The sequence below is a fragment of the Notechis scutatus genome, chromosome 1 (genome assembly GCF_049901735.1).
Source record: "Notechis scutatus isolate UNSWTSFEM ecotype Mainland chromosome 1, rNotScu1.2, whole genome shotgun sequence".
Classification (NCBI taxonomy): Eukaryota; Metazoa; Chordata; class Lepidosauria; order Squamata; family Elapidae; genus Notechis; species Notechis scutatus.
The window spans coordinates 276,738,517-276,764,472 of record NC_142009.1 but is presented as its reverse complement, the minus strand read 5'-3'; the positions used below and the strand labels follow the sequence as shown (position 1 = coordinate 276,764,472).

Here is a 25,956-nt window from a genome sequence, read left to right as displayed (position 1 = left end):
TGCACTCTAACCATTGCGCCACCATGGCTCATAATAACACAATAACAAACAAACAAAAAACAATACCCCAATCAAGGAACTAGCAAGGAGAAAACATCCCCACCAAAACTAGCAGGGCAAGCTACTGTATATAAACCTAGAGTAAACCCACATTCACTGGCATTGATCATTTATCCAGTTAGGTAATGAAGCACCTGCAAGCAAAAACTAAGCTCAGGAAGCACCAAGAACTCTACAGTTCAGCTACTGTACATGTATTCTTTTCTATTGTCTTGATATCAATATATCATACTGCTGTCATTGGCCTGTCATGAGACACTCATCACTTTGATGTCATTGTTACAATTGCTGTTGAATTCAGTGAGCTACCAATATTCTCTTCTATTGGAATAAAAAGCATTGCTGGAGCACTGCACGTTTTAAATAGCTGGGGTGCTAGGAGGGTGAGAAGCAAACATTAATCATATGTTTCTTCGTGCCAATAACCTGTTATGTGGCTATTTACATAAAAGGATATTACTACAGATGTGGAAAGACTCTAAAGAGGGCAAAGTGAGTTGCTTGGAGTTAGTAACTCTGGCATCAGTCTGCTGGTGTTTAGCCAGAAGTCTATATTACTTTTATTGGAAAATGATGGATGTCTCCAATCCTGTCATTAGGATCAATGGGAATTTGGGTATCGGCTTCCAGGGGATTTGAATTGTTCCTCATGATGCATTAACTTGGAACAGGTTTATAAATTAAAAATAGCAGGGACTGAAAAAATGGCAACAACCAAGTACAAACGATTAGGTCAGCAGAACGCTTTTAGTCAGAGTAAGTGATTTTTGGCAAAAACACATGCCGGGGAAGTGCAAAACCTCATTCACTTCATATGCAATAAAACCTCTTGGCAAGTCACAGCCTCGTCTTCTGAAGACATGAAATAGTGAGATGATAAAATTGAGTAGGTTTATTCAAAGCAACCCAAGGCAGGATTGTTAACCCTTTTGAGTTAACTCTCCCAAGATGATGCTATTCAGAAGCATGAGGACTTATCTGCTCATACTAGCTAGGAATTCTGGGTGTCCTCACGCATTGTGGAGTAGGGGGAAAACAACAAATTATTGTGGCAACTTCCCAAGTGATTGGTATTAAATTTTAGATATCATCACTTTTTATGAAATTTTAGATACGACCTCACTTATAACCTGCCCATAGACTGCTTCTTTTGGATTTTAGGTCCAAGTCAGGTTGTTTTATGGATGTAACAGAATAGCAGAATAGCAGGGACCTTGGAGGTCTTCTAGTCCAGCCGCCTGCTCAGGCAGGAAGCCCTATACCATTTCAGTGTGTTTTAATGTTGTCTCATATTTTATTTATTAATTTACTCAATAGATTTGTAAGGGCTTCAGATCATTCATGGACACATTTCTTGTATTGATCTAAGGCTGCAATAAACTGTCTTACTGGCTATTCATATTTATTGCATGCACTCAGTTGTTCTGTATATTAACATGGCATTTCACTCTTTGCAGAACAGGAGGCAGCCAAAATGCCCATGTAAATATGAAACAGTTTTTTCCCCAGGATTATTTGAACATGTATTTACTTTATGTCCTGTATATGTTATAGTAGTTTATTCTCATGTTCCTCAGAATGAGGTGTCTTTAGAGAGAGAGGGCAAAACATAAATGTATTTATAAATGCTATCAAGATCTTTCTTTCCCTTTTCTGTTTCTTTTTGCCTTTTTCACTATTCACTACTTTTCTTTATTATTGTTGCTTTCTTTTATGGTTTTACTTTGTTAAAAATTTCTTCAATAAAAACAAATTTTAAAAAGAAAAAAGCTACATGCATATATATATATATGATCTCAGGTTGACTTCCAGGTTTATTTTTTCTCTTTATTTATTCTACACAGAATGAGAACCAATAAATGAATAGTTAGCCTTCTTTAAATCTAGAAGTATTAGAAAGAAAATCAAAGATATCAAGTTAACACCCCCACCCCAATGTGCTCACTAACAGTGGCATTAAAATATGCACATGTATAATTTCCAAGATACATGGTTAATAGCTATAAACATAAGCCAGAAGCTATCTTCTGGAGCATTGGCTATTCCTGCCAGCTTGGGGTCATCTGCAAATTTGATCAGTTTCCCTTCTATCCTCTTGTCTAAATTGTTTATGAAGATATTGAAGAGTACTGGGCCAAAGGCAGAATCTTGAGATGCTTCCCTGTGTAGATGTAGTTCCATTAAGGACTACATGTTGAGTGCTGTTGATCAGCCAGTTATGAATTCATCTGGTGGTAATGCTGCCTAACCCACATTTTTTTCTATCTTATCAAGTAGTAGGTTGTGGTCTGCTTTATCAAATGCATTACTGAAGTCCAAGTAAATTACTGTATATCCACAGCATTTCCCTGGTCCACTAATTTTGTCACATTGTCAAAGAATTTGTCAATGTCTGGCATGATCTGTTTTTGACAAACCCATGTTGGCTTCTGTTTATAAATTTGTTTGTTTGTGGTGTTTGAGGCGAGTTGCTTCACAACTAAGTAAATACCATTTTTGCAAAATAATCACAATTTTCTCAACATTTAATCTCAAATGACTATATACAAGCTTTCCCTGTTTGCCAAAGAATTGTATTTTGGATAATCTCACCATACTGTTTTCCACAAAATTACTCCCAGAATTCTGTCTAGCACCACACCTTGAACAAACATAGTTTCAGGAAATGGGGGGTGATATTTAGTTGTACATTATTTCAAAGAGGTAATTGTATTTTCCTACATAAAGTCAAAACTAAACTGGAAAGTTTTCAAAGATTTTCCACCAAAGCTGGTGCAGAAAATGAACAGAGAGGATAAGATCATTTTACTAGTTAAGATGGTTTCAAGCCTATTACTACTACAAAAGCTCTTTCACAAAGTATTAATAAATCACTGTAATAAGAGAAAATAATAAACATGTTTTGAACATGTAAAGGCTGGATTATCTAAGTCTGAATCACTGGCTGATAAAGTAATGATGGAAGCTTTCATTAGGATAATATCTGAGCAATGAGAGGAAGATATGCCCTTAAAACCAAAAGTGAGTGGTTTATTTTAATTCATTCAAGAATGAACAACTGTGACAGTAATGTAACTGAGGTGAGGTTTGAGGCTATGTTAATATTAAGATGACTGCACAGAAAGATTGTCTCATTGAGACAATCCCACTCTAGGTAGTTACTCTAGGCATACTATCAAAGTAAAGGTCTGTTACTCATTGTCATCAGAATTAAATTTTCATTAATCTAAAAGGCAAAGCATTCCATCACACGCTAAATGAAAGGGAGTGCTTGTAACTGGGTAGTATGCATTGAACCTTTAATTATTTACAGCCAAAATTATCGTTTTGATGGCTAGAATGAGAGATATGTCAATCTGTACATTTTGCTTCCTCCTACATTGAGTTTAGATCGATCCTATTTTTTTTATTGGAATATTTTTGAAGAAAAGTGTGGTCTCAACATCTGGCCAACTTTTTATATGCTCACAAGCAAAGTAGTTTGGCAGTAGTTAATATTTTGATGAGGGACTGCCAAGAAATGCAACCTATAGATTGAACTGTTGAAAAACATCCCAGAAAAAGTGACAATTGCCAAGAAAGTTGCATGGATGTAATCAAATATTCACTAGAAGTTGAGCCTTATTTTGAGGGCATCTTTAACCTTTTCTGTTAGATGTGGACAAATGAAGAGGTGGACATGTGATGAACAGGTAACATCTTTATTGCAGTTTGAAAACATGAGCCGCAACTCGTGGCTGGCGCTGGCTTATGTAGCCGGCACTGTCCAAAGCTTCAGCCACTGACAGGGCTTTGTTTCTCCCGCCAGTGTCTGGACATCAGACTCCACTTCGTTGGCCATATAAGGCAATATCAACACCCTTCCCCTCTTAGTCATAGTTCCACCAATCCGTGCTCATGTGCTTCGTGTAGTCACGCAGGTAGGCGGGTCTTCATGGGGTGCGACTGGACCTGCACAGCTCATTAATTCCTGGGATGGCAGCCTGTTCGGATGGGTCTGCTTATCGCTCCAGGCCCTGTCAGTGGAAGTGTCTCAAACGCGGTTTGGCGCATGACAGGGCCCATCGAGCCTGAGGCCTCAGACGTACTCTGCGGGCCTTCTCCAGCTAAAGTAAGGTGTTCTGATGTCTCCCCCGGGTTTGAGGCTAGGTGGCCCCCTTGCCTTGTGTGTTCTTCGGGTAGGTTGTTTGCTAGGGCTGGTTTGTTTGTTTCATGTCGGGACTCTGGGTGGTTGTCTTGGCTTATGACCTGGCCTCTGATTTGGTCAATGTGCCTTTCCCACAGCTTTCCTTCATGGGTTTCTACTCTATATGACCGGGGTTTGGTAATGTCTATGACTTTTGCTAGAACACACATTGCCCCCCCGTGTAGTTGTGGGCGTAGACTGGGTTCTGTATGGTGAAATGCCTGCATTTCCTGGTGGAGTCGGCAGGGGTTTCGTTGCTGTAATTGGGGTGTAACCTGTCTAAGGCTGAACGGAATCTCTGGCCCATCAGTAGTTCCGCTGGGCTTTGGTGTATGGTGGAGTGGGGTGTGATGTACTGTGTCAGCAGCATTCTGTCCACCCTTTCCTGCCAGTCCCCTGGGCCCATCCTTTTGAGTGTTTCTTTGGTCGATCTGACCATTCTTTTGGCCTGCCCATTGGTGGTGGGGTGTGCCGGGGCTGAGAGCACGTGTCGGATCCCCAACCCTGCCAGGAACCTCTCGAATGGCTGTGCTGTAAATTGCAGCCCATTGTCGGACACTATCACGTCTGGTAATCTGTAGGTCATGAATAGCCTTCTTAGCGCCCAGATGGTTGCTTCGGTGGTGGTTGACTTCATGAGAATTACCTCCAGCCACTTGGAGTAAGCATCCACCACTGTTAGGAAGGTCTGTCCCTGGCAGGGCCCGGCAAAGTCAATGTGTATCCATGCCCACGGGATGTGGGCGTCTCCCATCTGGTGGGTGCTGCTGCAAGGGGTGCCGGTCGAGATTCTTGGCATGGGGTGCAGGTGGTACCCAGGCCTCGACCTCCTTATCTAGGCCTGGCCACCATACGTAGCTTCTGGTGAGGGCTTTCATACGGACGATCCCTGGGTGGCCCACATGCAGTAGCTTCAGGCTTCTTTGCCGTAATGGCAGGGGAATGATCACCCTCTCTCCCCACATCAGACAGCCCTTGAGCACCGGCAGTTCTGTCTGCCTGGTTTTGTATGGTCTTATGTCATCCCCCTCTATGTTTCCCGGTCATCCCTCCAGACCCAGTTCAAAATGCGTGCCATGGTTTTATCTTTGGCTGTGAGTCTTGCAATCTCTGTTGACGTCATCAGTCTGGGATGAAGGCTCTCTTATCAACAGTATGGCCGTGGAAGGGGCTGAGTCTTCTGCGATGCTTGGGAGGGGGCAGCGGCTTAGAGCTTCAGCGTTGGTGATCTCCTTACCGGGCCAGTGGATTAAGAGGTAGTTGTAAGCTGCTAAAAACACCGTCCATCACAGCATGAGGGGTGAGAGTATGTTCGGTGTTGGCTTATCCCCAGTGAGAATTCCAAGCAGCAGCTTATGGTCTGTGACCAAATTGAATCGCCTGCCATAGAGGTACTCATGGAATCGTTTTATTCCTGCTACGGCTTTGAGGGCTTCCTTGTCAATTTGGCTGTAATTCCGTTGTGGTTTTGAAAGAGTTTTTGAATAGTAAGTGATGGGGGCTTCTCAGCCACTCAGAAGTGTGTGGCTGAGTATGGCGCCGATTCCATAGGGGAAGGCGTTGCATGTCAGAGTCAATGGTAGTGTCTTGTTGTATTGGATTAGGACACTGTTGGACCTCAATAGGTTTTTTATTTTGTTAAATGCGGCACCCTCACGTGGCCCCCAGGTCCAGTCGGTTGCCTTGTCTAGTAGCCTATGGAACAGTTCTGCCGTGGTTGCCTTCTGCGGTAGGAATATATGGTAAAAGTTCAGTAATCCTAGGAAGGCTTGTAGCTCTGCTCTACTCTGGGGGGTGGGCGCGTCCCCATGGCCTGTAGTTTCCTGGCTGTGAGGTGTATGTCTGATTCATCTATGAGGAATCCCAGGAATTCCACTTGGGGGACGGCCAGGTGGCATTTATCCCTTTTTAATTTAAGTCCGCCCTCTCGGAATTGGCCCAGAACCCGTAGCTTCTCTATTAGCTGCTCCTGGCTGGTTGCTGATATTATAACATCATCAAAATATGGCACAACCCCCAGGACATTTTGCAGTAGTCTCTCCATAATGCTCTGGAAGAGACCGGGAGCGATTAGGTCGAGTTTGGCGAAGATGGTCCCTCGTCCTAGGGAATGGAGAAGGTGCTGCACCACTGGCACCATATAGGTGCTTTGTTGCAGGGCCTTATTCAGGGTCATTTTATAGTCTGCACAAATTCTCACGGACCCATCTTGCTTAATTGGGATAACTATTGGGGTCAGCTTGAGGCGAATAGGGGCTATTTTGGGGTCCAGATTAAATGAAATTGGGGTCCCATGTACTTGCCTAGTTGGTTGTTGAACACATCTCCAAAGTCATGCTCAATGGCTGTGATGTCATCATTCCAGGATGGGGGTGGCGCTCCGGTGGCATGTATTCCTGTGATCTGGACATGCAGGAGTTTGAACCACTCATGGCCAATAGGCTGGGTAGGTCCTGGTCCACAGTGGTCAATGGTAGGGCCCCTCTAAAACTGCCATAGTGTATCTGGATTGTTTTCCTGCCCAGCACAGGAATGCAGTGGCCTTGGTAATCCTTGAGTATTATCGGCTATGGCTCCAGCTGGTCATGCTGTGCCCGGGGCTGTAGCTTCTTTAGGGTCTCCCACGACACCATGGATATGTAGGATCCCGAATCCACCTCCATTGGGCACGGCCTGCCCTCGATGGCCAGTGGCCATGATTTTATTGGTCTCGTAGGCATCCATGCATTTTACCTGGGCTTGGGCATAGCCCACGAAGGTGAAATGGGCATCTTCCTCTCCAGCGGTGACTCTCTGCTTGAATTTCCCGCTGAAATTCTTCCGGCCTCCCTTTGGTGGCCCTGTTGTCTGGTGGGGGATGACGCCTTCCAGCCCTTTCTATTAATCGGCTGGCTGGCTCTGCAGGCCTCTGCGATGTGACCCTTGCGTTCACACCACTAGCAGATTGTGTCTTTGAAACGGCATGCTGACCGGGGGTGATTTCCCCCACAACCCCCGCATGGCCTGGCCCCCTGCTTCCCGGAGGGTTTACTTGACCTGAATCAGTGGATGTCTTCCTCATCCTCATCACTGGTCTCTGAGCTGGGTGCATCTTGGGTTGTGTGGTGGTTGGTTTGGGTGGCATGCACCTTCCCTGTCCCCTTAATGCACGCTGTGGAGTTATCCAAGGATTCAGTGGCTCGGGGCTTCATCGATTGCTTCCTTAAATTAAATGTCCTCTCTGGCACTTCTGGAGGGTCAGATCCTTCATTCCAAGGACAAGCCTGTCTTGGATCATGACCTCGGTGTCGGGGAACTTGCAGTTCTTCACCAGCTTCCGAAGCACAGCTACGAACACATTTATTGTCTCTCCGTCCCTCTGGCTTCGCATGTAGAATTCGTGGTGATTTGCCAGGTAGGACAGGGTCAGATCGAAGTGTTCCTTCAACACTCGTTGGAACTCATCCCATGATATGTTCTCCAAATCATTGTGCACGAGGGCTTCAGCTATCTCATAGAGCTCTGAGTAGTCTCTTTTCTGGGGAGCTCTTAATTTGCCTGCATAGCTTGCTTCGAATCTTTACTAATTCTTCTTTTGTTGCTTGCCATAATTCAGTGGGTATTCCATCAGTTTCTTAATCCTTCTGAAGGTAACGACTGGAGTGTTGATCTAATTATCTTTTAGAACTAGAGGTTCTTTTCAGTAGGAAACATCTTCTAAGGTATCTTGGATATTAATTACTGTCCAGTGTTTAATGTTTTCATTCCATCTACTTTAATTTGTTTTGAATTGGTTACTATCTTTTAGCAAAGAAATTGGAGGGTGGGATCTCCTTCTGAGTTCAGAGAACTTTTGAAATACTTTGTTTGTCCATAGCTGTTTCCATCTTTGATGTCCTTACAGATGTTGTAATACTGACAACATCTTGTCTCTTCTAAAAGTTCTCTGAAACTCTTTAAGTTCCTTTTTGAGACTTTTGACTTTCTTGAATTTGACTTCTCCTTTAGGCAATTTCCATAGTTTGTTCCGACATCTTATTTGTTTTCTTCTCTTTCTTCATTTTTGGGAATCTCTTTGCACATTCATCCTTACTGACTTAAATTCATTCCATAATTCCTTTGAGGTTTAGGATTTCAAAGGAATTCCTGATGTTCTCCTTGAAATGGTGGGTATATGTTCAAGATCATTTAATGGAAACTGACTTTCTTCTTCTTTAGCTTAATTTGTAACTTGCATATGTGCAGCTCATTATCTGTTCCAGAGTCAGCACTTGACTTGATGTATAGTTGAGTTCCTCCACACCCTTTTAGCTATAATGAAGTTAATCTAATTTCTATACATTCTGTCTAGTGATGTCCATATATAGAGACACTATGGTAGTTTGAAGACAGTATTAATTACAAAGAATTCATTTGGAATGGCAGAAATTGATCTTCTGCTTCATTTCAGTTTACTAAGACATATAGTCCAACTACATTTTCCTCTTTCATGTTCAGCTTTGGCATTCATGTTTCTAATCACAAGCAGCACATTTTGCTTGCAGGTTTTGTCAATTTCATATTGAATTTGATCATAACTCATCAGCCCCCTCTTCTATGTTGATAGTTGGAACATAAATTTGAATGACTCTCGTATTAAAAAATCTGTCAAGTCTATATTATTTGATCATCGATTCCATTGTAGCCTAGAATTGTTCTTGATATATTCTTAGCTGACTATAAAAGCAAGAGTTTATTTTTCACGCTCTGGGTAAACAGTGTGATTCTTCTCACTGAAAGTGTCTGATCCCAGCCTGTTGAGGTATTCCCCGTTAGGAGAATGACTGCACTCAGGGAAACATAGTGAGAGTGGTGATGAATAACACACAACCAGCACACAGATACACTGAATAGTAAAATGTAAGTTTTGATTCCTGTAAACGGGTAAACAAAGTGCAACAAACAGTACAAATCATGCGCGGTTAAAGCAGTTAGTATTCAAAATAATCAGTCCAGGGATAATCAAAAAACAAAGTCCTTTTCTTTACCAGTATCATAAACAAAGTTCAGTAAATGGAGTTTGCGAATAGTTGCAAGAATCATAGCAATTCAAGCAGAATGACAATCAGGCAAAAGGCAAAAGGAAAGCAAAGGAATGCAAAAAAAAGAATAAAACCAGGTTTCTAGCTCCATCTTATGGCCGTTGGAGGAACCTCAGCCAATCACTATTACAACATTCTCTTAAAGAGACAACAGTATTAAATGATTATCCTGGTTTATATATTGCCAACCCAACTGTTAGGTGACAATCATTCCTAACACAGCCCACCTTAATTTGTGTAATGCCTAAGATTTCAATTTCCGGTCGTTTGATTTCATTTTTCACTGTGTTAAATTTTTCTGTATTCCAGCTTCTTATCTTCCATGTTCCTACTGCAATTCTATCTTTGCAGCTATGGCAAAGACCTAAATCTAGCCACGTCATGGACACTATTAGTACTCCAAAAGTTCCTCAGCTTTTCCTCATTAGCATGCTGACTGCCATTCACCTGAGAAGTCTATTATCATCCATCGTTTTATATTTGTTGCCCATGTAGTTTTCTTGTTAAAAAAAATTCAGGAATGGTTTACCATTGACTTCTCCTGCAAAATATGAATTGATACCCTTGCCATTAGCACTAAAGTGACCATCTACGTCCTTCATCTTCCTATATTGCTAGTGCCCAATATAAGTGTTTGCTTACTTGGGGGACCCTGTTGGGAATATATCCTCTTGACATACTTAACGTTCTTCATTCACCCTTCTCAGTAACATCACCCCACCTTGATCAGATAGCACAGTGGGACCTGGGGTAGGGGGGAGGCTCAGATTCTTGAACAAAAGATGTTTCTAAGTTTTTGTTAGTGAGCTGAGGAAAACAGTTCACTGGACCTCCCTTCCTTGATTTATCTCATCCAAATGTATCCAAAAGCAAATGTACTGGCCTATTATTCCCACAACTGCCATAGACTGCGTGACTTGCACATTATTCATTACAGACTGCTCTTAATAGGAGAGCTAAGAGACAATTATTTATGCTGTGCAATTGAACCATGACAAGCAGGAGAGCAAGAGAACAGACAAAAATATTGTTGCTAACCTGGGAGGGAGCTAGTACACCCAAAACAAAAGCAATAACAGAAATGAAGGAAAAGCTGAGCGTGTGATGGGAGCCATACTGAATCAGGAGCAGGAAATTTGACAGAAGATAAAATGCAAGCTGAAATAACATATAAGTAGGTACTGCGAATTAGGGATGTGACTGTGATTGCTGCCTGATTTATTTGGCTAAAAATAAGAGAATAAGAGAAACAATAGGAGAGCCCATTGCCATGGCCTCTCTAAAGGATCTTCAAGGCAGAAGTATTTCTTAGAGCCTGTTTTGCTCCAGCCTCAACTTTACATTTTTAAAAAAACACTCTGAATTTGATTGCTATTTGATAGCAGTTTTCTTTCTTAAGCACCCATCTTTGATTATGGTCATTTGTAAGATACTTCATTGGTAGTGAAGTTACCTAGAGTCAGGACCTATTATCATTGTCATCCGTTGGAGAACTTCTCATATTTCCCCATTGTCTTTTTTTCCTACTTCATGGATGATTAAATAATTTACATTAATAAACTAATATTGAAATACAAGTGTAGAAATATTTACTATTTTAACAGTGATGTAGTCCACCATTTGTCTAAGTTCAGCTGTTTCCATTTTTTTTTTCACATTGAGACTTGTAGCATATACTCTGCTTGCTTTCACAGCTGTTGAAATGCTATGCATAAATATGGAAAACAAATCTGAAAAGAAAATAAAGCATCTTTTTGCTATACGGGATGAAGTTGAAGCTCACCAGGCAGTTTTGGTAACAATTGCTAAAAGACAACTAGCAGAGAAGTTTCAAAGACTTCAGACTTTTTTTCTTTTCTTTTCTGTTTGGCAGCTATAATTGAACAATTTGAAATTGGAATAGTAGCCTGATAGTGATCTGGTACCAATTCACCTTTATCTAAGTTGATGCTGGAGAACAACATATGGAATCTATCAATGAGATAAGTCACAATTGTCCAATCTTGAATGCAATATGGGAAAAATGTTATTGTGGCTGCTGTCCAAAATGACATTACTAAAGGTTATGAAAGCCATCATTAATGCTTCCCCAAGTCATCCTTTCTGAGCTATATTATCAATTTTGCAGTGAGTTCTCAGTAATAGGCGTTCAGCTAAACTGTTATTTGATAATTGTCTCTAAACTTTTGAGAGGTTTATAATGGGATATTGAAAAACACAAAAGGGAGGTTTATATATTGATCAGTTTCACCTAGAACAAGAGTCTTCAAACTTGGCAAGTTTAAGACTTTTGGATTTCAACTCCTAGAATTCCCGAGCTAACATGACTGGAGGGGGAATTCTAGGAGTTGGGAGTTGAAGTCCACAAGTCTTAAAGCTGTCAAGTTTGAAGATCCCTGACCTAGAGGGAAAGGTCTCTTAATATTTCTTCCTACCTTAACCCCATTCAATTCAGTGAGAAAAAAACAGGGTGAGAGGTTAATGTTACTGCTGTAATTGAAGAAGTTGACCTGTTTTCGTGCATATCAAAAAGAAAAAGTAAAGTGGCAGAACACCTGTTTGATGTTGACAATAAAGTAGAATGTATATTTAAAAACAGAAAAGGGGAAGAGAATAATATGCTGTCAATTTTAAGACTTGTGTTAATTAAAGACAGCAAGTTGAAACTGATGGCAAGTCTCAGCAGCTTGCTTTAGAAGCAGAACACTAGAGAAGGAACTCTGTATCAAATGATCTATTTAAACTATTAAACAATATTGCTCCTTAACAAGGCAGCACAGGAAAATCCCTCAGAATAATCCCTCAGGATATGCAGATTTCAAAATGTATTAACAATTTAAATTACATTTTGAAAAAGCATAACAAAAGTATAATCAACAGAAAGTACAAAAGTTGCACATTTCTTTCCTTTTACAGCTATTAAATGTGTCAAACATAGCCAGCAAAAATTATCTGTAAGAGAGAAAAAAAGCATTAGCTTCATTTGTTAGTGGTCACAAATAATACGTTACCAAAGAGAAAACAGGGAATGAATGTCTGAGGATGAAGCTGCTTCTCATATAAAACCTTAAATGCTTTATGAAAATAACATCAGGAGGATTGTCCAGCAAACTATCATTCCATTTATCAGCTGTAAAATTGTGCAATTGAACTATTCTGATCAGAAAAGAAAACTGACCAATTAAGTTACTGAAACAGCTACTGTGGTAACAAAACTCGAAACAATATACTAATATATCTTATTCATATTACCTTATAATTGTTCATATCACCCAATAAAAAGCATATGCCAAATAAAAAACCATTTTGTCACTTATATAAAGATTATTATTGCCTTGATCTTTTTCAAAATAGAAATAATCATTGTGCTATAAGAACTGGATTAATGTCTAACAATCAGATTCCAATATGTACAACAAAAGGTTGACATCTTTTAAAAAATGCTAACTTTATCAAAAGGGTGCAAATCATATTTTCTTGCCCTTCCGGTTGCGTGGCTTCGGTGGCAGCAGGAATTCACGACTGCTCGCGATTCCTGCTGCGCTTGCTGCCAAGGTGCCCCCGATCCAAATGGGTCTGGGGGATATGGCTGCCCTGTAGAGGCAGCCAAAGAGAGAGGGGATCCGGACAGGAGTTTGGGGGTGTCACAGACCCCCTCCCCAGCCGGAAAAACCCCTTTTTCCCAAGGTGGTGGAGCGGCGGTCAGTGATGGCCGTCACAAAGAAGCCTGCAGCCGGGTAAGATTTGTGCTGGAGGAAGCTGAAAGTGCTGGCTGAGCCGAGACAATAACAACTCTTAAATACCCTGGAAACTGAACTGTTTGAATTGCCTGAGGATACATTGTTTCCCAAAGAAGATCGGAAAGCTGCGGTGAAAGCTGTCAAGGGGAAGTTTTTTTTTTTATTTACTCTCCCTCCCCATAGAAATAACAGACGGAGATCGAAGGTAATTTAATTTGAAACTTAAAGCCAAGGGGTAAAGGATTTCTGGACATTGGATTTAAAAAACTTAAAATTCCTTTTATTTTTTACAAGGGGAAGGGAAGAGATAAAGACTCATTATAAGATTGTACTGAAGGAGATTGCTTTGAGCCTATAAGAACAGGATTAAAAGACATTAAGACTTCTAGAAGATCATCTTGGAAGTGCGTATTTGAATTCTACCCTAAAGGAGGTGAAAAGATAGAAAGAAGAAAGTGCTAAATGAAACTGTTTGCTCTGATTTGGTTTGCTTTGTGACTTTGAGATTTCTGTGAAAGCTTGTTAAAAAAGGGGGGGGATTAAAGACATTAGGGTTGTGTTAAAAAAGAAAGAAAGAAAAAATGGCATTATCTTTTGAAGGATTACAAATGGAATTTCAAAGACTGAAAAAAGAAGATAAGGGCTCTTCTGGATCGATCTTTCATTTTTTGGAAATGGCGATTTCTACCTATCAAGAAATACGACAACGACAGGAAGACTGGGATGAAGGAGAAGAAGCCATCTTTAATGGACAAATGCACTTAGTGGAGGAAGAAAAGCGGAAGGGGGTCAAGGAAAAGATGAACTTAGAACTTAAAAAAGCAACCAAGAAAAAGAAAAATAAGATGAAAAAGCGATATGATGTCAGAAAGCAACAGAAAAGAGAAATACAACAGAGAGAGAAGACTAAGAGTGAAATTGGAGAGATGGGGGGTCAAAAAGTTAGAATGGAGAAGAAAGAAAGGGGAAAAGGAAAGAGAAGTCATAAAGGCCTTAAACAAGATACTAAAAAACGAATTTTTTTCAGAGATAAGGGGTGAGATAATTTTTTAAAAATGATTCTGCAAAGAAAGCATTGTAGATATTAGTATTTGAAGCTGAGTTAGAAAATTAGAATATTATATGATTTAAAAATGTATTAAAGGGAAGCCATGATTTAATTATAGAGTTTAATTTCTTATGAAATATTATCTTTGTTTAAGAATTAATAATAGAATTTAATTTCCTATGAAACATTGTTTTTATTATATTATAAATTTAATATTTTTTTTACTTGTTTTTAGTTTTATTATTATTTATCAAACTCAATATTATTTGTTTGTTTTATTATTTTGAAATGTAATACTTTGAATGTACGGAGCAGAATCAGCATGGAAAATATGTTTTATTTTAAGTGTTATTTAGGGGGAAGATAAAAAGTTGTCATACTTCAATTTGGGTTTACAGGAGAAATATTGTATTAGATAGAAAGGATAAGTAGGTGATTGAAGGAAAACGGACCAAAGATGCAAATATAATTATTTAATTGAGATGGAATAAATAAAACAGAATTAAAAGAATGAGTAGGAGAGAGAAAATATATGGAAAATTAGAGAATGCTAAATAAGATATGAGATAGTATATTAAGTGAGTATAAATTTTGATTGATGTCTGTATAAAAAGAGTTAACTCGGGGTAAGCCACCTTCCAAAAAGAAGTTTTATGTATTTATGTTTTGTGTAATGTTTGTTTAAGTCTGACAAGATGTGGAAGAATACTAATGAAAATATATTCAATGAGTATATATTTTTAAGGCAGAAGAAATATGATTAAATAGAAGGAAAGGGAGTAATAAAGAAAAGTTTTGAAAAGATATGAAGTTGATTAGATAAGACAAATATATATATAGAAGTGTGATAATTTGGAATTATCTTCTTTTCAAATAAGATGGTTTATTTGTTTCTTCTAGAAAAGATATTTTATGTTACTACATCCTATGTTTTGTTTGTGTGTGTTAAAAAAATTAATAAAGTTTGTTTAAAAAAAAAATCAGATTCCAATATGTACAACAAAAGGTTGACATCTTTTAAAAAATGCTAACTTTATCAAAAGGGTGCAAATCATATTTTCTCATTCACAATATTCTGTGGTAGAAATTTTTCCTGATATTTTATTGAACATCACCCCCTAGTGATCTACAAGAAGAATACACAAGAAACGTTTAATTATAAATTCTTTCAGTGGCCAATTGTTTTAAATTATGATATCTGAACCTAGCCCAATTTTTAAACTCCTGTGGTAGGGAAGCGGTCCATTTTCCAAAATGTTTAACAGTTGTGATGTAGCTTGAAAGATTTACTTTAATACTTGAGAGGCAATCTGGTGGATCTTGCTAACACTCAAAATAAGTATATTTTAGGTTAAAAAAGTAGAATAAAATCTTGTTTAAACACTCTTTTGTAAAATATATTTAATTGCTTATTCTGGTTTATATGTATTTTCCTACAGTGTTTAGAAGAGAGACATCAGAATGTTCATCCTCAAGACATATAGTACACAAGCAACACTGTGAAAGATTGCATGTATGAAATGGCCGAAGTTCATTACCATGGGCTCACATTAGGATGAGCCTTTCCATAGACACATTCTCCTGTGTGATCGTACCTGGATGGACAATGTGCCACATAGCACATTCATTCCAGAAGGAATTGCATCAAAACAACTTGCCTCTTTAAAGAGAGAATTATTTTTGGCTCTGAAAGGAAAAGCCAAAAGTCTTGATCATCTCTTCAAAAGCACGCATAATATTTCCTCTCTGGTGCAAGTGGATAGCACTTTTATGTCTGAATATTTCATATGTAAATTTGGGTATCAAATTTGGCTGTCAGAAGTTCTGCCTTCTGCTGACTGTCTTTAATTTTGAACAAATAAAAAAACAGGTTCATGTACCTGATTGCAGATATTACCCTACATAAACTAGCTTGCCTTTATTCAGTATGGAATCTGCTTTCATTCAGCTTAATAATGCTTCACTCTTTGCAGCACGTTTCCAACCAACCAACCAACCAATCTTTCTTTTTTTTTCTTTCTCATATGGTCCATAGTTGCAGCTGTCAAAGCATCCTGTTTTGTGAACGATAACTTTATTAAATATAATAAGGTTATAAAAATAGAGCAAAAGCAGCTAATGCAGAAAGACAGGAGGAAAGGAGGGGCAGGTGGCTTAGAGCAGAGATGAAAACTTCTAATGTGGTTTTCCTGAGAAGTCTCGCTCAGAAACAGCTGCAGAATCTGATAGTATCCTTCAGGGCAGTTTCAGAGAGCCAGTTTCCTGCTTCCCAGACATCTGTATCACATTGTACCAATCAAGTGCAAAACTAGGCATTAAACTATCATTTAACATCAAAATATCAGGCTTCCCCTGCCAACATGTTAAATTTACACCATGCTTTATCTACCAAAGATCATTTATTGTTCATTTCAATATATACATTTCTTATCCCCATTTTTATTTCTCTCCAAAGTAAAGCATCAGCTAGATGAAAAGATGAAACAGTCCAAATGGTTTATCAAAACTGGGACAGGCTGAGGGTAAGAGCTGATAATTTCCTCTTGTGCTCAGAAAGAGTACCATGAACCCAACCCAACTTTTCCAAAAATCTCTGTCCACTGGTGCTCATCTCCTCAGTCAGTCAGAGCCTTCTTTATGTGTCTGAAAATGAGTTTCTCTTACTTCATTCTTTCCTAGTTATTGCTTGCAGGTATTTTAGTCGAATGGCAGGAAGCTCTTCATAGAGGTCAAACCCCAGTGGGTTCTCTTTATTTGCCCCCTTGTAATAGAGAAGATGTTTCTTTAATCCCTGAAAGAAGTAATAGACAATTAAGGCTGCATGGAAAAGAGAAACCACTTCCCCAGTAATATCCAACATAACCTCAAAATTTCAATTAGGAGAAAAGGTGAAAAACGTAATACATGCTTTGTTGTTGAATCCAGTTCATACAATCCATACATTTGGCCATAGAAAATCTGCAGCTTATCAATTCTACATCACCAGCAACACTGAGCTGTGGATAATTTTGCTATAGCTACAACTATTGATTCTCCATTAGACAATAGTATTAACATGATATTATTGATGATTAAAAATGAATTAAGTTCTAAGTATATTTTACATTAGTACTCCTTTTCTCCCATTGCATTTCGTAGATTTATCCTTCCGCTGAAGAAATGGATCAGTTGGGTTTGAGTTAAGCAAACCGTCACATATAAAAATAAAGGGCTCTGTCATTGGCTGTAAGAAAGTTTAGGAGGGCTTCTCTCATTCTGTAGCTCTAGTTCCCCTAAGAGTATTTTCCAGATAAGCCCTCCACCCCAATCTGTGGTTATACATCCCACGAAGATTTGTTTTGAAGTTGATAATCTGATGTAATACTGGAGTTGTAAAACTGATGCAAATAACTACCTCATTTTTTAAGACCCAGGTCTTCTGTAACATGCTTCTTCGAGCAACATCTATCTCCTGAAACAACATATAGAAGACATTAAATTTCAGATATTTTTGGTTTCTTTCTCAAGCAAAAGGACTCTTCAGTGGTCTCAAAGAATTAAAACAGTTTGAAGAGTTGATATTTCTAAATGCTGTGTACTAGCCCTTTTATTTTCCAGAAGAATTTAAAAAGAAGCATCTTGCTTCTGGGCTGTTCTTTCTAGATTAGTCTCTTAATATCTTGACTTTCTGTCAAGTATCCCTAACAACTGAGCCAACAGTCTACAATCATAATCTGTTCACTCCATATGTACTTGATGTTATAAATTCCAGACAATTTGTATTGTGGCATGGGAGAGAAAATCATACGGGAAATTGGTATCTTCTGCAACAACCAAAAGTGAGGCAAAGAATTTAGTTGTTTCTAGCTTGCACGAGACTGTGAGTTTTTGTTATGCAATTAGGATGCTACCTGAGGATAATGGATCTTGTACTGTAGCTTGCATTACTGAATAGCACTAAGAAATAAAAAGGGGGGAAAAAGCCATACAAAATTTTCTTGGTGGAAAGCTTCTCTTTATTATGATTAATTCCCTTATTTCATTAAGGAACTATCAGTGAAAGCAAAACTCATTTATTGATTTATAATTTAAATTTTAAAAGGCTTTGAAGAATTAGTTCAATTACAAATGGCAGAAGGAAAATCTAATCTGCACTTGTGTAAAGAACTAGCTAATCTGGGCAGCAAATATCAATGTATGTAACTGCTTCAACAGAAGACCCTACGATGATGCCGCAAACTATTTATTACATTTATAATCCAAATGGTAAATCCAGGTTGGAATACACTTATATGGAACACTCCAACTGCTAGTATTCCTACACCACTGCTAAGACAGGATGAGTGCATGCAATTGGCTAATTAATCTGTTCTCAGACAAACTGTGAAAAGCTACCACATACCTGTGGGACATTTTCCTGGGAGAAAATGAAAGTGTTGACATGGGCCACTGCAACTACATAAAGTACGGGACACCAGTGCTGTTGCAGGGTTCCTGTGACCAGGGCATGGAAGTATTGATTTAAGAGGTTGAGATTGTCTTCAGGAGGAGAAAGGTATCGCTCAAGAGGCAAAGGGAACTGCAAGGGAATCAAGAAAGCAGTATGTCTTTTTAAATACCAGTCTTGCCTGAGTGTATGTGCACACGCATGCACGCACACAAATCTTAACTTAATCCACAGTAATTAGAGGGGCAGATAAGAATAATCCAGAATGGAAATATTCACGGGTACTTGAAAGACGGAAGTGTCAATTCTGCCTTAGGTTAAAAATTAAGAATCGATTGTAATGTTCCATGCTACACTATGGCATAAGAAACAAATTCTTTCGTTCTTGTTACTGTTCTTCCTATTCTTCCCTTTGCTGCTCTATTCTCTACATTAACAAACTGTTCCCTGTCTCAAGAGCTGTTAGAGGTTTATGAGATTATTTCTTTCTAAATGACTGGAAGGAATGGTCCACAACCATTCCTCCTTGTATCTCCAAGCTTTCCAGATCTCTGATATCCAGGATAACCCTCAAATGATTTGACTCAAAATGGAAAAGCTGCAGGAATAATTGGATTAGATACAAAGAGTCAAATTTAGCAAATGCATCAAGTGTAGAGCCTATACATATGGAGGCCAATCATACTAGGGCATATAGTACAACAAACAGCTGCTCCATTCAATTTTTTTCTTTCTTCAAGTTCACTAGCAGAAATTGAGGACATTCTACAGGTAGCCCTTGACTTACTAGAGTTCATTTACTGACCATTCGAAGTTACAACAGCAATGAAAAAATGTGACTTATGACCATTTTTCATACTTATGGCCATTGCAGCATCCCCATGGTCACATGATTTACATTTGGACACTTGACAATTGATTCATATTTATGATGGCTACCTTGTCCCCAAGGTCACGTGATCACCTTTTGCAAACTTCCAACGGGCAAAGTCAATGGGGAAACCAGGTTCACCTTACTCATTCAACAACTGCAGTGATTCATCTAACAAAGGTGGCAAGAAAAGTCGTAAAACAGAGCAAAACTCACTCAACAAATTTATCACTTAGCAACATAAATTCAATTGTGGTTTTAAGTCGAGGACCCCCTGTATTGGCTTGAGACTTAGACCAGACCGAACAGCCCTATAGTTGTTGTAAAAATATTAAGCTCTTCGTAATTTTGCAAACTGCTTCCATTTCACTGCACGTTTCCTTTCTCTCCATCAAACCCTTAACATTTTTATTTTGGGGAAGTGAGTGCTCGAGGTACCCCTGGAACATTAATTACGTTAAAATCTATTTGTTGCAAGAATATATTTGCTATGCCAGTACTTAGGAGTGCATATCATCTTCATTTGCATTTTCTCCCTTCTATGAAATAAATCTCTATGAGGTCGTCAAAGGACTTGGCATTCTGCACACAAACGGGATTGTCACCAAGACCTTAAATCTTTGGGTAGAATGTCCAAAGAACATTCTTAATTCCCTTTAAGAAGTTCAAGCATCCTTTTAGTTCTGAACAGCTGACTCAACTATAAGTAGTCCTCGAATTAAAACAGTTCGTTCAGTGACTGTTCAAAGTTACAACGGCACTGAAAAAAAGTGACTTACAACCATTTTTCATACTTATGACCATTGCGGCACTCCCATGGTCACATGACAAACCCCCCACCCATAATCACCCAGTATCACAAGATCCTTGAAAACTAACTCGCATTTATGACGGTTGCAGAGTCCCAGGGTCATGCAAATTCCCTTTTGCGGCCGTCTGACAAGCAAAATCAATGGGAAAGCCAAATTCACTTTTAACAACTGTGTTACTAACTTAACAACTGCAGTGATTCACTTAACAACTGTAGCAAGAAAGGTCGTAAAATGGGGCAAACCACACTTAGCAAACGCCTCACTTAGCAACGTCAGTGTTGGGCTCCGTTGTGGTGGTAGGTTGAGGATTACCTGTACAGTGGCTGAGGGATCTGCTTTCCTCTGTGAGACATACCTGTTGGAGTGGAACTCCCAGAGCTCTTAAGGTGCTCACATGTTCTCCAAAGACAACCATCTTTAGCTGGCTGCTGAAATGCCTCTGCAAAGGAAGAAGCACAAAGACTCCAAAAAGAGGGTCTCCAAAGGAGACACTTTCAAACTGTTCCAACAAGCTTATATAAAGGTCATGGAAAGAAGCTAAGCCAGGGAGAGGAGTGTCTAAATTCAAGGACTCAAACACTTTGGACTGGCAGTAAAGGGAGAGCAGAGCTGCCGTATAGCAATGCACGGGGCCTTCCAGGAATAAGTCACTGCCTGTGAGGAAAACACACATAAGCCTCGCAAGCTTAGCTGCTATGGGGATGCCCTGAAGGATTTGGGGCCTCCAGGTCTCCAATAGGAGGATCCACTGTAGATTCCGAGTCACCACATTCACAAGGTCCAGAGGAAGAGGGCTTTCTGTGGCCCACTGGGTCCCCGCCCCAGTCGTTTTGTTATAGAGGCTGATAAGAGGAAGGAATAGCCAATCCGAAGGCAGGATAGGCCCGTTGACCTCAGGAAGCAGCATGGATCGAACAAGATGGGTTCGGCCTTGGTAAACATTTCTAGAATGAATCAGAGCTGGTTCCAAGTAGGTAAAATGAAAGACAAAACAAGACTGTATCAGTGGAAGTTGTCGGTAAGCTTCTTCCAGTAAAGCGCCATAACTAGGGAGTGAGGAAATGGGGGCTGTTAAGCTTAGCTGTAACAGCTTTGGCTTTGAATTCAAGTGCAGAAGATCTGAGAAGTCAGCCGCTTCTGGTCCTCCCACCTTGCCTTCACTGAAAAAAGAGGGGGAGAGAGAACAGATGATAAATACAGAGGGTTTTTACTATATTCAAATATGCTCTATTTTAATCAACCGCACTATTACTGTATATTTACAAATAAATCCCACTCTTCAGATAACATTGCTAATAAGGCAACTGCCTTTTTCGAAATTGGCTTAACAGATACTGTTAACATGCTATAAAAGGGAAGGAGGAGTGTTTTTCCTCAAAAAAAAATTTTCCTGTGAAATATGGAGGATTAACTAAAAAACACAAAAATGAAAACGGACTGCTATAAATGCATATTGTGTTCAGCAAGAGCAATGAAACCCAGCTTGGCATCACTACGCACCTCTCTGAGAATACAGGAATGAAAATAACAACACGACAGGGAAAGAAACATCAAGGCCTGATATGCTACTATACATACAAAGGGAGGAAGCAGCAGAGTTAGAAAATCTAGCTAGCTAATTTGGTAATATAGGGAAAAGACAGGACGACAGGCAGTAAAACAAAGGAATGGGAGCAGGCAGTAAGTTTAGGGAAGCACCAAGAAGAAAAACAGGTTAGCGTTAGGAGGAAAATCCAGAAGCAGCAACAGAAGTTGGATCCTGTTGAATATGGAGGTGGACTTTGTTATCCAGATTCTGCCATTTATGGATTTCATTTGTCTGAATATATATAACTGAACTTGAGACCTATGGCAAGCAGTTCTGAGTATTGGCGGGTTTTGACGAGTTCCACCATTTTACACATGCCCAAACCTAGAGAAACTGGCATGATATACTCTGCAGATCTGGAGTCCTCTTATCTTATGTGGTCATTCTTTGAGTAAGCCCGTAGATAGGAGTTCTACCCCCATTTTGACAATTATCCAAGGTCTGTAAGGTTCTCGTCTTCTATGGACCTCCCCTTCCTGCATGCTATAGTATGTCCATTACAGAATGATAAACAGAATGATAAACAGAATGACAGAATGATAAACATTATTGGGGAGTCCTGCTAAGGAAAGTGGCAAAGGTATCCCCCCAAATTGGCTGACCTTAAGCAAGAAGGTGAAACAGCTTATTGGCTTGCTATGTGTACTTGGTATTTCTTTCATGGGGCTATTTATTATTTATTTATGAAATTGATATAGCCACCCATCTCAACCAAGGCAACACTGGACAGGGCACACCGATAAATAAATCAGCCAATATGAAACAGATAATGGCATTGGTGAGTCATTGTTCATGTCATAAGGAAAAGGTGAGTATTTACTCAGCGTGGTCTCTGGCACATCTCAGAAACTCAAGGTGGCATTTCATCCATGCAATCCTCACTTGGAATGGATGGGAAAGACCATCACCCTATAGACAGAGGACCAAACCCAGAACAACATGCCACTAAGCAGGCCAGCAATCCATGAAAAAGTATTGTGGCTATACAGAGAATTCGTAATGGAAAATGCTGAGTGATGTTTCCTGGCAAAAAGAGGCTGGCTTCAAAAATTCATTCCACCCCCATAATCCAAACTGGCATCAAAAACCACACAAGTGGGTCACAATATAATACAAAGATATCCAGCCCATCAGAGTTCTACTGGCTGATTAATTATGAAAAATACAGGCAAGAACAAATCTTCAATGCAGAGACCAGCCTGTTCTGGTAAGAGACACTCTTTCCTCAGCAAATCAAAAGAAGCATTCCAGGTTTCAAGAACTACATAACAGCCAGACTGACAAAAAGTTCAGGAGACTATTAGAGAAACAGCCGGGTGTAAGATTCTCTGTTAGCAGTGAAAAGACTCATCTACAGAACGGGTATTATAATGGTGGTTTTTTTTAAAGTCTTCATTCTAATGTGTATCTGGGGATATAATACCTATAAAGGGACAATTCCTCAATTGCTCAAATTGCTGGATGGAAATCCATTCTATCTACTTCCATAAATCTTGCCAAGGTAAATTTGGTAAGAATTTCTTTCGGAAGCACTGCTACTGAGGACCATGTGATCCAGTATATGCTTCTCAATTCAAGTGTCTTGAAAAAGAATAAAAACCAAATTTGTATATTGTACAGAATCAGAAGGCAAATGATACATTCTCTGGCTACTATCAGCAATTATTTCCTGGAAGAGATGCAGAAACATCATGCCTTCAAGACCCCTGGTCTTTATGTCTGCTGAGATTCTCAATCATCCAGATCATGGTTGTCCCAAAGGTGCTTTTTTCCAAAAGATATTTTTCTTGGGGTTTTTTGGGGGGTGGGGTGGGGACAATGTTTCTCTTCTCGTCCAAGAAGCTTCTTCAGTTCTGAGTATAATGTTTTTAAAGGAAAACAAAAACAAAACAAGAAAGTCCAGTTGCCTTTTGGAAAAAACACCTTTGGCCTTTATTGTCCTCTGCTCCTTGTCAAAAAGCCTTGGCCATCCTACAGATCACTTTTTTGACACCCAACACCCCCTTCTTGATTTAACTAACGGACCAACATCTGGTAGTTACCTTCAATTCCTACTACAAGTGTCATTATATCTACCAGGAAGTTGGTTGTCAGGGAAAACTATTCCTCTTTTTCAGTCAGCAATTGCTAGAGAAGCCACAGCATTAAAAACTGCACTGAAAACACTGATATCCCTTGCAGGGATAGATAGGCAAACAGGGAATGACTCAAGGAAGTCAACTCTTCGCTTGCTGCAAATGAATTATGGAACATTGTCAACTTTGCACATATATTAGCAAAGGCCTTCAAAATAGTTATATAAAATGCAGGGCCTTCTCCAATTCTATCTGGAGGAGCTGACAGTTCTCCTCATCTAGACAGCTCCCGGGAGCAAAGTATCAAGAAAAAAGGTATGTTTTATCAATTCTCTATGCCAAAAAATCTTCCTCTGAGATCTCATGGATGGAGAGTGGTTTGGGGGGATGTGTGTGTGTGTGTATCAAGTGTTGGAGCCTGATTCCCTCCGATGGACTGCAGCGGCCTTGTTCAAGAGCAGCTGGGAGCTGCTTTGCAACTCAGTTAAGGATACCTTCAAGGCTCTGCAGAGCAAGACAAAGCAAAGCTTCACAGCCAGCTACTTTGGAAATGCAGCTACACCCACCACAGCTGAGTCACCATCAGAAAGTGACACCTATACTTGGAGGAGGAGGAGGAGGAGCGCACCACTGCTTCCCTATTTTGATTTTTGTCACAGGCCAGGGACTCGAAAGAGATGGAATAAATGAACTTCACTTTTTTTCTGGCTAGCTTGCTTTCGGTTTTTCTATAGACTAGAGATTGTAGGAAATTATTCTTTCTACTTTGAATTAAAAGGTTTTTTTTATTTTATTTTTTGAAAGAATAGGAGATTCAGCGGGTGGCCAAGGTACAGTAACAATATGCATTACTCATTTTATTTTTTATTTATATATTAGGTAATTTCCCTCCCCCCCAAAAAAAAATTTCCGGTGCTCCAAAAGTACTCCCTCCTCTCACTCCCAAAGGTTTTATATATTTTGTCTATAGTTGAACTCTGGACTTGTGAGTAACAAGGTCCATCTGTAGACACAAGATTACTGTCAATAAGGTAAGAAAGGCAGAAAAAGGAGAGGAGCATGAAAAACTCAAATGTGCCTAAGCTTTAACTGCTCATGCAGGCACTCCGTTATTCAGGTCAGAGCATCTTAAAACAATGTACAAGCTGTGTGGAAGAGAGGCAGAAGAACTAAACAGAACATCAGCATAGTTATAAAGAATACCATATAATTTGATGGCATGCCCAATTTATTTTCAGCGCCTTCCATACACACCTACTTCCCCTGAACATGCATCTCCCATTTAAAGGTCCTACAGTATACAGTCACTGCAAGATCAATGCAAATTATATAAGCTCAATATGCACTTAACAGTTGTTAAGCCTGAAAAGAATAGAGGCAAATCTGAGAAGATTAAAGCAATTAGACCAGTAAGTTCTATGGACTAAATTAAAATTCAGAAATCATCCAGTGGACCCTCAAAATAGTTTTGCCTTCAAAACAAAGAAGGACTATATACAGAATCACTGAATATTAATTGGAAGAGATGATCAAACATGTAATTAAAGAAAGAAATTCTTATCCAAAAAATATATTATGATATCAACCAGGGCAGACAGATGGAAAATTATCAGAGACGGGGAATGACATTACAAGTGCAGGTACGAGATGTAGTAAGGATAGACAGGCAATCAGACAAATGGACAGATATACTAGCACACAGATACAGTAATGAGCAAGCCCTTTAGGGACTGTTTGAAATTTCAATATTCGGGGGGAAGCTGAATTTAAAATCCATAGATGGAGCTGAAGATGATTTGTCTGAAAAGGTGAGAAAAATGAAGATAATAAAAAAAAGAACACAGCAGTAAGAACTAAGTGTATAGCCTTTTTTCGGTATAGTTTTTTTTGTAGAAAGCGCATCTTACATTCAAGCTTCCTTTAATAAACCTAATATAACTTGGCAAGGCCCATTTATTTGTAATATACCCATTGTCTCAAATTTTAGGCTTCATTATTAGCATTTTAAAAGGTGTTATTACTACTTTTAATATGGAAGACTGAGCCTCTTTTTTAACTTTAAGAAAGAATATTTTCCTCCTCCTTAGCCA

General features: G+C 39.3%; 1 protein-coding gene across 3 annotated transcripts in view; it reads right to left on the bottom strand.

Annotated features, from left to right (window-relative positions):
* Window positions 1-16,151: 16,151 nt before the first annotated feature.
* RPAP1 (RNA polymerase II associated protein 1) overlaps window positions 16,152-25,956 on the bottom strand; it is a 43,147-nt gene continuing 33,342 nt past the window's right edge. For all 3 annotated transcript variants that reach the window (XM_087951677.1, XM_087951678.1, XM_087951679.1), the window contains exons 22-25: window positions 20,559-21,363; window positions 18,476-18,652; window positions 17,489-17,545; window positions 16,152-16,885 (exon numbers count right to left, since the gene is read on the bottom strand). In XM_087951677.1, coding sequence (XP_087807803.1) covers window positions 16,760-16,885; window positions 17,489-17,545; window positions 18,476-18,652; window positions 20,559-21,363 — 1,165 coding nt within the window. In that variant the 3' untranslated portion in view covers window positions 16,152-16,759. The remainder of the gene's footprint in view (window positions 16,886-17,488; window positions 17,546-18,475; window positions 18,653-20,558; window positions 21,364-25,956) is intronic.